Below are 13,433 nucleotides of genomic sequence, written 5' to 3'. Positions count from 1 at the left end.
GTTTCTAACTTAATGCAAAACACATTAATTTGCATAATTTCCTTCAGCACTTATTTAAGAACCATGTCCCACGTCACCTCCTACTACCTTTGCTAATCTTCTGTGCCACTAACAGGTGTGGCAAGCTCATATTTGCACAAAATATATGGAGAAAAGCATATTACCGCTCACCAAAAAACAGGTACACTGTCTCTTTAAGAGCCAGCTGCTTTCATCCACTCACTTTCGAAGCAGCCGCAGGTGAGCCCAGACAGCACTTCCAAAGGCAGACAGCAGGCACAGTCACAGTCTGAGACAAAAACCAGTCAGACTGTCAAACCCACAGAAGTACACAGCATAGCAAGGGAGCCAGGACAGCACATCCAGAGGCAGACAGGAGACTCAGAATCTGAGGTAAGTCCTTTACCTGGCAGGACTGCAGAGAGAGAGTGAGAGAAGCCCTCCCAACTGCAGTCCTCAAAGACCATTTACACCATTGCATGCCATCTGGCAGTTCCCATCCTGTGCTGCCCATCTCCCTGTACCCTGTGACACCATTCACAGCCACTCTCAGACTGGTCAGAAGAAGGTTTGAGCAGTATGTAGAACAAGACAAGGAAGTCGATGTAGAACATCGAACCCGGTTGAAAAATTGTATACTTTCACTAGAACAAAAAAACATGTTGAATTGATACAAAAAATGTGTTCTATGTAGAAAATTGGACCAGTAAATATATAAAAACTTACTATGACAATCGGTTCTATTTTTTTTTAATATATAACATAAAAACACATATAAAATAACATTCTATATAATTCTAGAAGCCCCTACAAAGAAATATATATTGTTTACTATAAAAAAAAAAAAATGTACTAATATACATCTTTGAAAACTGTTTAAGTTAGAAATACAAATGTACAAATACCAGTCCAATCCACATATTAATAACACTGTAGATATACAGTACATCATAGGTCAAGTGAGAAAAATGTGGGTCAAAGAATATGATATAAATTTTACACAGTTAAAAACACATTCAACGGATTTCCAATATTTTGTTAAATTGACAGCAAATGTCACAGAAAAATTGACATATCTGGGCAAAGTAAAGAAGAAGCACCCGTGTTTTACATTTAGTAAACTCCAGTAACAGCAATCATGAGATATTTCTCAGCAGGACATATCATTAAAATGTTATACATTAGTGTGTCGGAAAAGGACAAGCTGAGGGAAAAGGATTAATTACCACTATGGCACGTAGCCTCCCTGCAGCTGCTTTTTCCTCCAATACTGAGTTGCTTTTCCTTGTATCACACTGTGTCTATGTTGCAGGGGGCAGCCCTATTGGCAGGACTTTGCTTCTGATGTGAGAACTGCAACCCACACTGGTAGGAGAATATTCAAAAATTGGAAAAGTGAGCTGGATGAAACATAATTCCACAGAATAAATAAAGCAGAAGCAGGAAGATCTTTTTACTGCAGGTCCTCGGATACAGCTTTTTTTTTCTTCCAGCAAACAGCACAATAGTGACATCACCAAATCATACTTCAAATCTTGTAAGTCAAGCAGTCATAGGCAGCATTTCCTTGGATGATCTCACACAGAAGACATATAGGTGTAAGGCTATAGGCACAGGAGTATCTACAGAATAGTCACACACTAGGAAATGAACTATTTTTTTAGAAGAATTCAATGGAAAAGGTATGTAGCGCTGACATGCTTGTTTATTAATATGTGTTTCCATGTAATAATCAAAAGTCTATGGACATTTCTATGGCTTAGTATTTGGCGCCATCTAGCGGCCAAATACTGGTACTGAACTTAAATGGTTATTGCTTTGAAGAAAGCACAAAAGACATATACAGGAAGTGACTGTTGTTTTGATCAGAAGGTTGACCCTTTTACCCAGGAGGCTTGATGACCTACCCATGAACACTTTCTCTGGCAGTGCATGCTGGGTAGGACATAAAAGGACCTTGAGTGGCTTTTTAGGTCTCTTGGGATCACATGGCCAGCCTGTGAGGATCTGTGTGAAGGTCCTCCCGGAGACAGGGCCCACAGCCTTTGCGGAACGCAAATCTCACTTGTTTGTGCAAGTGATCTGACGGTGCCAGAGAGATAGTGACCGGATTGGAGAGATCCAGAGACACTCGTTTGAGCATCGGAGGACCTGGCTCACCCAACGGAGCAGAACGGAGCAACGGGCCCAGCTGACGGAGAAGCAAGCTGCAGTCACCGGACCAAAGCTACTACACGGAGCTCCGATCCAGTTGGTGAGCGTGTCATGGCCCACAGTTTGTTAACTTTCACACACAGTTAGACTCATACACAGGCCTCACTGGGATTTATAGTTCCACGGAGGAGGAGCAGAGCAGCTGGCATTGAGCATGCTTGAGGCCTACCTACTCTGACATCCCACGCCTTGTAGTATAAGTACTAAAGTTATATCAGGAGAACCTTTACCTCAACTTAACCTACTTTAACCTGTGGATTACAAATCACAAGGAATTATTTTAGCTAGCAAAGACTAGAAGACCAAAGACCAAGTACTTTAAGTGAGATCTCACGCATAGCTTAAAAAGTAAGGGGAGCTCCCGGGTATTTACCTATATGTATATTGTTTGATATTGTTTATATTGAACCCCATTGTACCGTCGTCCTATGTTGGGATGAAAGCGCAATTACTGTAATCACCTCTTTGAATATTTTCACAGTAAAATACACTGTTGTTTAAGCATCCAGTTGTGTGACATACTGTTTTCTCCCAGCAGGTGGAGCCAGTGGATCCTGAGGTTATAATACAGGTACCGTGCATTGTATTATATTGTACTGTATTGTATTGCACCACAACTGTGTCAAGGGAATAGAGAGCCAAGTTAGTGGGGTGTTATTACCAGAGTGCAGGCCCAAATCAAACCAGCAGCTCCTTCGGGAGTCAGTGCTACAGGCAGGGGCATAACTATAGGGGGTGCAGCAGTCACGACCGCAACTGGGCCCTGTGCTGCAGGGGGCCCATGCAGCCCCCTCTACATATGGCCGGCAGCAGCATAGGCAGCTAGGGGTACCAGTGCACCATGCACACGGGTGGCTGGAGGTGGAGGGTGACTAGCAGAGCTCCATGTTCGACTATCGCACTGGCTGCTCTTTAGTTGTGCATTCCCCCTCATGGCCTGTGTCCTCGGCTGGCTCCTCAGAGTACCCCTTTCTTGCTCCATGCATTGCTGCGAGTCCGATGTCTGTTCTCCCCAGCCAGGGGCCCCTTCTCACGTGGGGACAGGGACCCCCATCTCCCCTGGGGACAGGGACCCCTTCTCACCTGGGGGCAGTAACTTCATCTGCTCTGGAGAAAAGGACCTCACCTCTTCTGGGGATGGGGAACCCCATCCTGCCTAGGGACAGTCCCCCAATGAGGCACCTAAAAATAAAATAAAATAATAATAAAAAAAAAAAACTACTGATGCCAGTGTTGGAACTACAGGGCTCACAAAGGTCATACCTGTGACCACGCCCTGGAGTTCCACCGCCAGACTCGGAGGGAAGGGCCCTGGCTGGGGTTCAGGGGGGCCCTTCATGGTTTCTTGAATCGGGGCCCTGAAGGTTCTAGTTACGCCACTGGCTACAGGTAAATCATTCAGGGGACTGCTTAGGCACAATTAACATTTCTAGAGATTCCATAAAACATAGCTAGCAAATCCTTAGTTTTTGTGTTCAGGTCCATGCTGCTACATTATAAATTGGGGCATATAGTAAAAAATAAAAAAATTCAGATATGGTTACCACCAAAAAAAGAGGATCTGTTTCACATTATACAAATTTCCTTTGACTCACCAAATAGCATTCATACAATTTGGTGACAGGATGATCTCTTGGGCATTTAAAGAAACCCCAGGCCCTTTAGAGACCACCACCTTATGCCGCATTCTATTTAGCCCACAATGTGCCGTAGCAAAGTGGAGCATCCTAAGCATCCTGTCACAACTCTGGAAAAGGCTGAAGGGAATTTTGTCGGTTTTCTTTCAACTTCAGCACAATAATCTTGGCAAATACTTCTCCTTGCATGTCACATGTGTCGATGAGTTTTCGAACTTTTGCACTCCTTGTGCGCTCTGATTTTACCAGCTCATAGTCTTCCTTTAGGATGATTGTGTTTGAAATGAGAGCATCCAGGCACTGGTTGAGGCAAGCCTCTGTCATCTGACTCACAATTTGATCTCGCTTGGTTAGAATCCACCTCAGGGCTGGACAGACAGTCTCTTGCTGAAGACGGGTACTCTTGACGGCTACGGATAAAGAGGAGCAAAACTAAGTGTTGTTATTACCCTGAACATTTTTCAAACATTGGGAGATTTCAGCAAAATGTCGATATTGGCAATGCATAAAACTGGTCATATAAATTTTTTTATTTTTAGCCAGCAAAAAAAAAAAAAAAAAGATTCCTTCATCCACAAACAAGGTGGATGAAGGAATTCCCCCTCACCAAAACATTGTATTCTGACAGCAGCACACCCATTACTGTCAGAATACACTGATCAGTGGCTGAAGCTGATTGGCTGCAGCCATAAGTCTGAAAATTTTCCAAAATACTTCTTTGACAGTGAATCAAACAATCAACTTCTGGTCGAAATTCAACAGGTCCCTGCTGAACTTATCAAATTTAATTTAGTATATTGCCAGCTTTAGAGTTGACAAGAAGGTGAACATAAGGTGAGTTGTTGTAGTTTCTAAGAGAGAGATGGGCATTAAATTGATTTTTAGGGTTACAGAAACTCCTATGACGTATCCTGGACCTGTTCTTGTTCTATTTAGAAAATTTAAATTCATTTAATTTAGTATTCTTTGTGTTTATTTTGGGTCTTTTTTTGTGTGCATTTGATAGTTTATTGTGTACTATCACTTTAATTGTTTTATTTTATTTTTTTGTTCTTTCTGTAAAAAAATTTAATAAATCAGAAGGAACAAAAAAATAAAAATGTAAAGTACACAAACTATCAAATACACAAAAAAGTATCCAAAAGAAAAACAAAGAATACTAAATTAAATAAACACAACTTTTCTAAATACACCATAAAAAAATAATAATAAAAAAACAAATGTATATAAAAAGATATTTGATTAAATTCCCCTTTGGAAGTTCAGTGAATTAAATTTGGCAAAATATCACTGATGGCAAAAATTGCAATTTTAGCAATTATGATAGACTGAGGGGGTAGTAATCTGTGTAAAGAGAGGCCAATAAAGAGGGAGTTGCGATAGCCAAGGTGAGAGGTAATAAGGCAGTGAATGGAAGCATTGTGGTGTAATTTGTTAAGTAGGGGCTACGTTTGGAAATGTTGCAGATGTTAAGGCAGCAAGACTTGGACAGTGTATGGATGTGGGGGCCAAAAGTATACATCAGATCCTTGAATTACACCTAGCTCCCTAGCCTGCGGAGATGGGCCTGATATGTGTGCTATTAATCTCAGTGGAGAAGATGGGGAGGGAAAGGGGGTAGAGGAAATATTATGAGCTCCGTTTTGGAAAGATTGAGTTCAAGGAAGTGGTGTCACATCTATGACTGATAGGTTAAAGTGGTTGTAAACCCTTACAAACCACTTTAACCTACAGGTAAGCCTAGATTAAGGCTTACCTGTAGGTCCAAGAAATATCTCCCAAACCTATACGGTTTAGGAGATATTTGCCCGAAGACGGGCACCGCTGTCTACGGCGCATGCACGGTAGACAGCGGCGCGCAGGTGCACTGAGCGTGGCATCCTTCGATGACGAAGATGCCGTGCAATGCTGCGTGTCTCGGCTCCCGTGCGCATGCGCGGGAGTGACGTCATCACGGCTTCGCCAAATGACAGCGGCGGAGCTGCGAGACCCCACCAAGAAGATGGATGCGCCGAACTACAGGGGACAGCGGTGACTTCGCTGGCTCCTGTGTCAGGTAAGTGACACATAATGGGCTACTATGCGATGCATAGTAGTCCATTATGCTTTGCCTTTGCAGGGAATGAAAGAGGACGTAAACTCATCAGGGTTTACTTCCTCTTTAATGAGTAAGTTAGTGATGAGTAATGTTCAGATAGTTCTTACTACCGCCATTTAAGAACCTGTGGCTTAAGACCAGCTCTGAGCTGTCGTACAGTGGTATGCCAATGCTCATTTGGAAGCTATCATGAATTTGACGGTTTCCCTCACAGAGCTGTATCCCTGGCACCAATCTGCTGTCAGAAAAATTTAGAATGTAGAAATTCTCTATCCAAAAGCTAAATGAAAACAAAGGGATTGGGGATAGTGGTAAATTTTTTACCCACTTATGGCAATGCCCAAATTTGGGAAACGATTTGGGTGGGTAAAGCCTTATTAGAAACAGAGAGATTAAATCCCTATCAGGTCTGCCTTTATTTGATTTACAGCAGTCAGCAGTTGGTGGATTTAAAAACTGCCACTACAAACTTCCCTCCAGTGTCTTTGGAGCGCTAAACCCTAAACACAAGGCGTCAGACCTGCCTGCCTTATATCTCATTGATTTCAAAGGACGCCTCCTCATACACAGCCCTCTCTCTTCATCTCCCCCTTCTTAATTTACCATTGCTTTTGCACAGGAAAATATCAGCTAACAAGATCTCTGGCAGAATCAACAGATCGTTTTTCACTTATCAAACAGCTATAACAAAACCTTTTCTTTGGTATAGTTAGAAAATAGCAAAGCAAAACTGAGCAAATAATACCTTTTATGGTTTATAACTCCTGTAGGCTGCATTGACACCTGAGCGCTTTGTAGCTTACAGCTTGAAGCTCCAACACTGGAGGAGAAAAAAACAATTATTCTCTATGGAGATGGTTCACATCTCCACTCCATGTCGCCGGAAGCCAAACGCCTGAAGCTCAAAAAAGTTCCATAGCTTTTTTTTTGTAATTCGAATCGGGCAGATTTGAGCATTTTTGGTGTGTTTTTATTCTCATAGAAATGAATGGAAATGCGCCATTCGCACATTTTTGTGTGCATTTGCACGCTTTGTCGCGCGTTTTTGTGTGCGATTTTTATATAGTAATATATGATTTTTAGTTATTTGTGTATTTATTTACATGTATTTCACATGTAAATAAATACACAAATAACTAAAAATCATCATAAATAAGTTAAATAAATTAATAATATATAACAATACATTAATAAATAATAATTACCCTCTAACCTTAAAAAATATACCCAACTCAGCATAGGGATTATGCTTAGAGTTTTTTTTTTCTTCTTTCTTTTCCCTTAGCTCCAGACAGAAGAACTGTTACTACTATTATATGGGCTCTTTCACATGGACATCTGCTTGCTCAGTGGGGATTGCTCCGTTGATCCCTGCTGAGCAGGAAGATGACAGGTCCGTCGCTGCACACTGTGCAGCGACGGACCTGTCAGAGCGCGGCTCTCCCCTATGGGAGATCGGATGACAAGGGACCGCTGAGTCCGTTGTCACACAATCCGATCCGATGACCGATGGGATAGTAGGTTTTTCCTCCGTCACACTTTTTCGGATCAGAGCAGGTCGGATGTCAGCAGACATGTCACCGCTGACCTCTATGGAGCATCCGTTCAGGTCCGCCTAAAAAACTGACAGGCGGACCTGAACGGATCGTCCGTGTGAAAATGCCTTTATGGTTTATGATAATCATCTCTAGTTTAACTGTTGATGTCCCGTTTGCCTTATCTTTTACTTGATTTCCCGTTAGATTTCAGGTTTAATAACTACTACACCCGTTTATGATTATGTACACTTATTGCAACTGTCTGATCTGTAATTCAGAATGCATACTGCTATGTCATGCTCTGTATGATACTGCTGTAACTCCTGATTATACCTTTCAATAAAAACATATAATTTTTTTTATTAAATACATTTTTTTTTTATATATATATTATTATTATTATTATTATTATTAATAATAATAAAATAACAAACTCTCAAACTCATACAAAAATACATTATTAGAAATAATAATAATAATTTATTTTGTGTCTTAGTTATTATTATTTTCTTTTTTAAGGGGTAAGGGTTCATTATTTATTTATTGCTACTTAGTATTCATTTATTGAATTTATTTATGTTTTATTTATGACTTTTATTTGTGTATTTATTTTACATTTATTTATTAATTTATTATTATTTGTATAATAATAAATAAATTAAAATAAAAAATAAATAAAATAATAATAAATAATCCTAAACCCAAATCCTAATCCTAACCCTAACCTAAACTGAACTCACACCCCTTACCCTAATGAAAAAACATTATAATAAATGAATAATAATAATAAAAAAGAAGAAATTAAAGCTAATTGAGAAGCTAAAAACGCTAAAATACCTAGCAAAAAATGATGCAACAAAGAATAGTTTTCTCTATTGGCTAATAAAAAAAATGCCAAAGCCCAAAAACGTTGCATACAAATACGCAAGTCGCACATAAAAATTTGCTCAGAGATGCTACGTTCAGGTGTGAATGCAGCCTAAGTGGTGGATGGTTGTAGGCCATGCATGCACAACTTTGAATGTTGGAATCTTTGAAGGTGGGAGGGGGCAGTGCTGTGGTTGCCAACTGGGGATAATAACAATGATCCTGAATAATAATAATAATAATAATGATCCACCAAGAAAATCCATCTTAACTGACCAACTTTACTCAACTTAGTAGTCAAGTTATGTCAGTCCACATTATAAAGCACCTACCAATTATGTGAAACAAACATATTGAACCTCAAAACATTTATCCTTAATATTCTATAGAAATAACATTAATTTGCACATACGAGATTCTGGTCTGCCAGGTGGGAGGCTAGTTAGTTGACTATATGATGGTGGTGGTAGACTCTCATTGCCTGTAAAAGAAAATATACATTATAGATATTTTTTTCCATTTCCTACTAAAAAAAATTATTTAAATTGGAGTCAAATGTGTTAAGAAAAAATTGTTGTATTCTTAGAGGCTCCAATCAGATAGATGATTAGGCTTGAGTTACTAAACTTTGCATTCAGATTCAGCAGGACTTGGTATAAGGCTCTTACCAAACTGGGCAATTAGCTTTGTCCAGTATACCGTATCTCAGAAAAGTAAGTACACCCCTCAACTTTTTGTAAATATTTTATTATATCTTTTCATGTGACAACACTGAAGAAATTACACTTTGCTACAATGTAATGTAGTGTACAGCTTGTATAACAGTGTAAGTTTGCTGTCCCTTCAAAATAACTCAACACGCAGCCATTAATGTCTAAACCACTGGCAATAAAAGTGAGTGCACCCCTAAGTGAAAAATAGCATAATTGGGCCCAAAGTGTCAATATTTTGTGTGGCTGACCCCCCACTCCTTCAACCTCTGTAGCAATGCTGGCAGCACTTATGTCAATTTTCCAAAGACAACCTCTGGATATGACGCTGAGCATGTTCGCTCAACTTCTTTGGTCAACCATGGCGAGGCCTGTTCTGAGTGGAACCTGTCTTGTTAAACCGCTGTATGGTCTTAGCCACTGTGCTGCAACTCAGTTTCAGGGTCTTGGTAATCTTCTTATAGCCTAGGCCAGTGATGGCGAACCTTGGCACTCCTGATGTTTTGAAACTACATTTCCCATGATGCTCCACTACACTGCAGAGTGCATGAGCATCATGGGAAATGTAGTTCCAAAACATCTGGGGTGCAAAGGTTCGCCATCACTGGCCTAGGCCATCTTTATGTAGAGCAACAATTCTTTTTTTCAGATCCTCAGACAGTTCTTTGCCATGAGGTGCCATATTGAACTTCCAGTGACCAGTATGAGAGAGTGAGAGCGATAACACCAAATTTAACACACCTGCTCCCCATTCACAGCTGAGACCTTGTAACACTAATGAGTCACATGACACCTTGGAAGGGAAATGGCTAATTGGGCCCAATTTGCACATATTCAGTTAGGGGTGTACTCAGTTTTGTTTCCAGCGGTTTAGACATTATTGGCATGTGAGTTATCTTGAGGGGACAGCAAATTTACACTGTTATACCAGCTGTACACTACTAATTTACATTGTAACAAAGTGTAATTTCTTCAGTGTTGTCACATGAAAAGTTATAATAAAATGTTTACAAAAATGTGAGGGGTGTACTCACTTTTGTGAGATACGGTGTATGCGGCCAGAAAACTGGCCCCGGATGTAGGCAGTTTGCATCCAGGACCAATGTATGGAACATCTGATGTGAGTGGTTACATGCAAATAGTGGTGACACCAACCACTGATTGGTACAGTGTACAGCTGCTGGCCTTGACTGTTCATACAGAATGTGAGCATGTTGCTAGATTTACTGGCAACAAGAATTGCAGATTTGTGCTAGGAGTTACCAGTATGAATGAAGCCTAAGGCCCCTCTTACACGATCGGACTACCAGTTTCTGTTTTTCCGACGGACCCGATTGGGATACCCAATGTCCTCTATGGGGAGGCAGATGTTAGCAGACATGTGTCCGCTGACTCATGCCAACTTTACATAAAACCCCAAAACTTCCATAGAACCCCAAAACATTATATATGTTTTTTTTTAGCAAAGACCCTAGAAAATACAATGGTGGTCATTGCAACTTTTTATCCCGCACGGTATTTGCGCAGCAATTTTTCGAACGCGAAAAAAATCCCCATAGGCGATGCTTTACATTTCTTTACTGGTTACATGTTTTGAGTTACAGAGGAGGTCTAGGGCCAAAATTATTGCTCTCGCTCTAACATTCGCAGCGATACCTCACATGTGTCGTTTGAACACTGTTTTCATATGTGGACTTACGAATGCGTTCGCTTCTGCATGCGAGCACATGAGGACAGGGGCGCTTTAAAAAATGTTTTTCTTTTTATTGTTCATTTTACTTTATTTATTTTAGTTTGACATCCCCCCCCAAAAAAAATTTTTTTGATCACTTTTATTCCTATTACAAGGAATGTAAACATCCCTTGTAATAGGAATATGGCATGACAGGTCCTCTTTACAGTGAGATATGGGGTCAATAAGACCCCACATCTCACCTCTAGGCTGGGAAGCCTGAAATAATAAAAAAAAAAATGGCAGAGTATTGGCAGGGTATTGGGTATTGCAGAGTATTGGCAGGGTATTGGGTATTGCAGAGTATTGGCAGAGTATTGGCAGAGTATTGGCAGGGTATTGGCAGGGTATGGCATAGTATTGCAGAGTATTGGCAGGGTATTGCAGAGTATTGGCAGGGTATTGAGGGGTTAAATTTCGGTGAGCAGCGATGTGGGCACTGCAGATGCAGCCCACAGCGCTGCTGACACCGATCTCTTCCCCCTCCACTGTACCGATGTTTGTTTACAAGTGATCGCTTGATGAGCGCGATGAGCGGCTGTTTACCGTGATGCACAGGACCCGGCGGTCACGAATGCTCTCGAGTGCACGCCCCGGGGGGCGTACGAGAGTGGAATTCTGGGAGGCCATTATTTAACGGTCTCTCAGAGTTAAACAACCACCCTGTAGCCTTCATTCAGCTATAGGCCGGTTGTTAAGTGGTTAATGGATACTGATATGCTGCACTGATGGTCAATGATAGGCTGCATGTACAGACAATGATATGCTGCACTGATGGACAATATTGAGTTGGCCCACCCTTTCCATCTATAACAGCTGCAACTCTTCTGGGAAGGCTGTCCACAAGGTTTAGAGGTGTGTCTGTCGGAATGTTTGACCATTTTTCCAGAAGCGCATTTGTCTGTGAGCTCAGGCACTGATGTGATTGAGAAGGGCTGGCTTGCTCTAATTCATCCCAAAGGTGTTCTATCGGGTTGAGGTCAGGACTCTGTGCAGGCCAGTCAAGTCCCTCCACCCCAAACCGCTCATCCATGTCTTTATGGACCTTGATTTATGCACTTGTCCAAATCATTTGGTGGAGGGGGGTTATGGTGTGGGGTTGTTTTTCAGGGGTTAGGCTTGGCCCCTTAGTTCCAGTGAAGGGAACTCTTAAGGCATCAGCACACCAAGACATTTTGGACAATTTAATGCTCTCAGCTTTGTGGGAACAGTTTGGGGATGGCCCCTTCCTGTTCCAACATGCCTGCTCACCAGTGCACAAATTGAGTGAGTTTGGGGTTGGGGAACTTGACTAGCCTGAGCAGAGTCCTGACCTCAACCCAATAGAACACCTTTGGGATCGATTAGAGTGGAGACTGAGAGCCAGGCCTTTTAATCCAACATCAGCGCCTGACCTAACAAATGCACTTCTGGAAGAATAGTCAAACATTCCCATAGACACACTCCTAAACCTTGTGGACAGCCTTCCCAGAAGAGTTGAAGCTGTTATAGCTGCAAAGGGTGGTCCAACGCAATATTGAATCGTACAGACTAAGACTGGGATGCCATTAAAGTTCATTTGCGTGTAAAGGCAGGCGTCCCAATACTTTTGCCAATATAGTGTAGGATAACATTGAGCTGCTTCCACAGCCAAAACACAACACTCCTGTAGAAGCAGTGATTTTTAAACCAGTGTGCATGAACCCTAATGCCTCGTATACATGATTGGATTGTTGGCCAACAAATCCGTGGAATTTTGTCTGAAGGGCGTTGGCTCAAACTTGTCTTGCATACACACGGTCATACAAATGTTGGCCAACAATTACGAATGTAGTGTCCTACTAGACATACTACGTGATTTTTCATCTCTTTAGCACCACCCTTTGGGCTCCTTCTGCTAATTTTGTGTTAGTAGAATTTTGGTGAGTGTTGATTCACGCTTTTCTTTTCACGTTTTTCATTTAGCGCTTTTTGCTTTTCATTTCATGCTTTTTAGTTAACGGCCGTTTGAAGTTATTGGAGTTATTGCTTTGACATTTATTTTTTTGGTTGAATAATGATTTGATTTGGTATATTTTCTATATTTTTGGATGCATATAATGTACTTTTTGGTTAAAGTTCAGTTCCCCCATTTTTTTTCCCCAGAAAACAGCACGGACCAGTGGGATAGCGCGGTGCGGGTTGTGCATGCGCAGTAGGAAGGCTTCACTTCCTGATTCCCTTACCGAGGATGGCAGCAGTACCCGACAGTCGAGGGATAGATTGGGATCGGGTGCTGACATCAATGGTGCTCTGGACAAGTAAGTGCCCATATTTTAAAAGTCAGCAGCTGCAGTATTTGTAGTCTCCCGTGTGTCTCCCAGAATACGGCGTGGGGGGGAGTGGCGTAGATACCCGCAGGTGGCTCGGGTATCTATGCCCGGAAGTGGGAACAAAATACCTGTATTAGAAAGGTATCTGCGCCCCCCTCCCCCCAAAAGGTGCCAAATGTGACACCGGAGGGGGGGGTTGGGGGGAGGAACCGAAAAGCGGAAGTTCCATTTTTGTGTGGAACTCCGTTTTAAGTTCTATTGGCAGATAGCATGTCTATTTTTTTTTTTAATGCACAATAAAAAAAAATTGTGGAGAATAATACTTGGTTATGTGTTTTACTTCAAA

General features: G+C 41.4%; 1 protein-coding gene across 2 annotated transcripts in view; it reads right to left on the bottom strand.

Moving 5' to 3' along the window:
• Positions 1-734: 734 nt before the first annotated feature.
• Positions 735-13,433, bottom strand: part of RIPK2 (receptor interacting serine/threonine kinase 2) — an 88,705-nt gene continuing 76,006 nt past the window's right edge. For both annotated transcript variants that reach the window (XM_077492991.1, XM_077492990.1), the window contains 2 exons: positions 8,767-8,835; positions 735-4,261 (listed from right to left, as the gene is read on the bottom strand). In XM_077492991.1, the coding sequence (XP_077349117.1) occupies positions 3,954-4,261; positions 8,767-8,835 (377 nt within the window). In that variant the 3' untranslated portion in view covers positions 735-3,953. The remainder of the gene's footprint in view (positions 4,262-8,766; positions 8,836-13,433) is intronic.

The sequence above is a fragment of the Lithobates pipiens genome, unplaced genomic scaffold (genome assembly GCF_037356315.1).
Source record: "Lithobates pipiens isolate NorthernLeopardFrog02 unplaced genomic scaffold, aLitPip1_a1.2 Scaffold_19, whole genome shotgun sequence".
Classification (NCBI taxonomy): Eukaryota; Metazoa; Chordata; class Amphibia; order Anura; family Ranidae; genus Lithobates; species Lithobates pipiens.
Note: the sequence above shows the minus strand (reverse complement) of the source record. Positions and strands in the feature narration are given on the sequence as shown.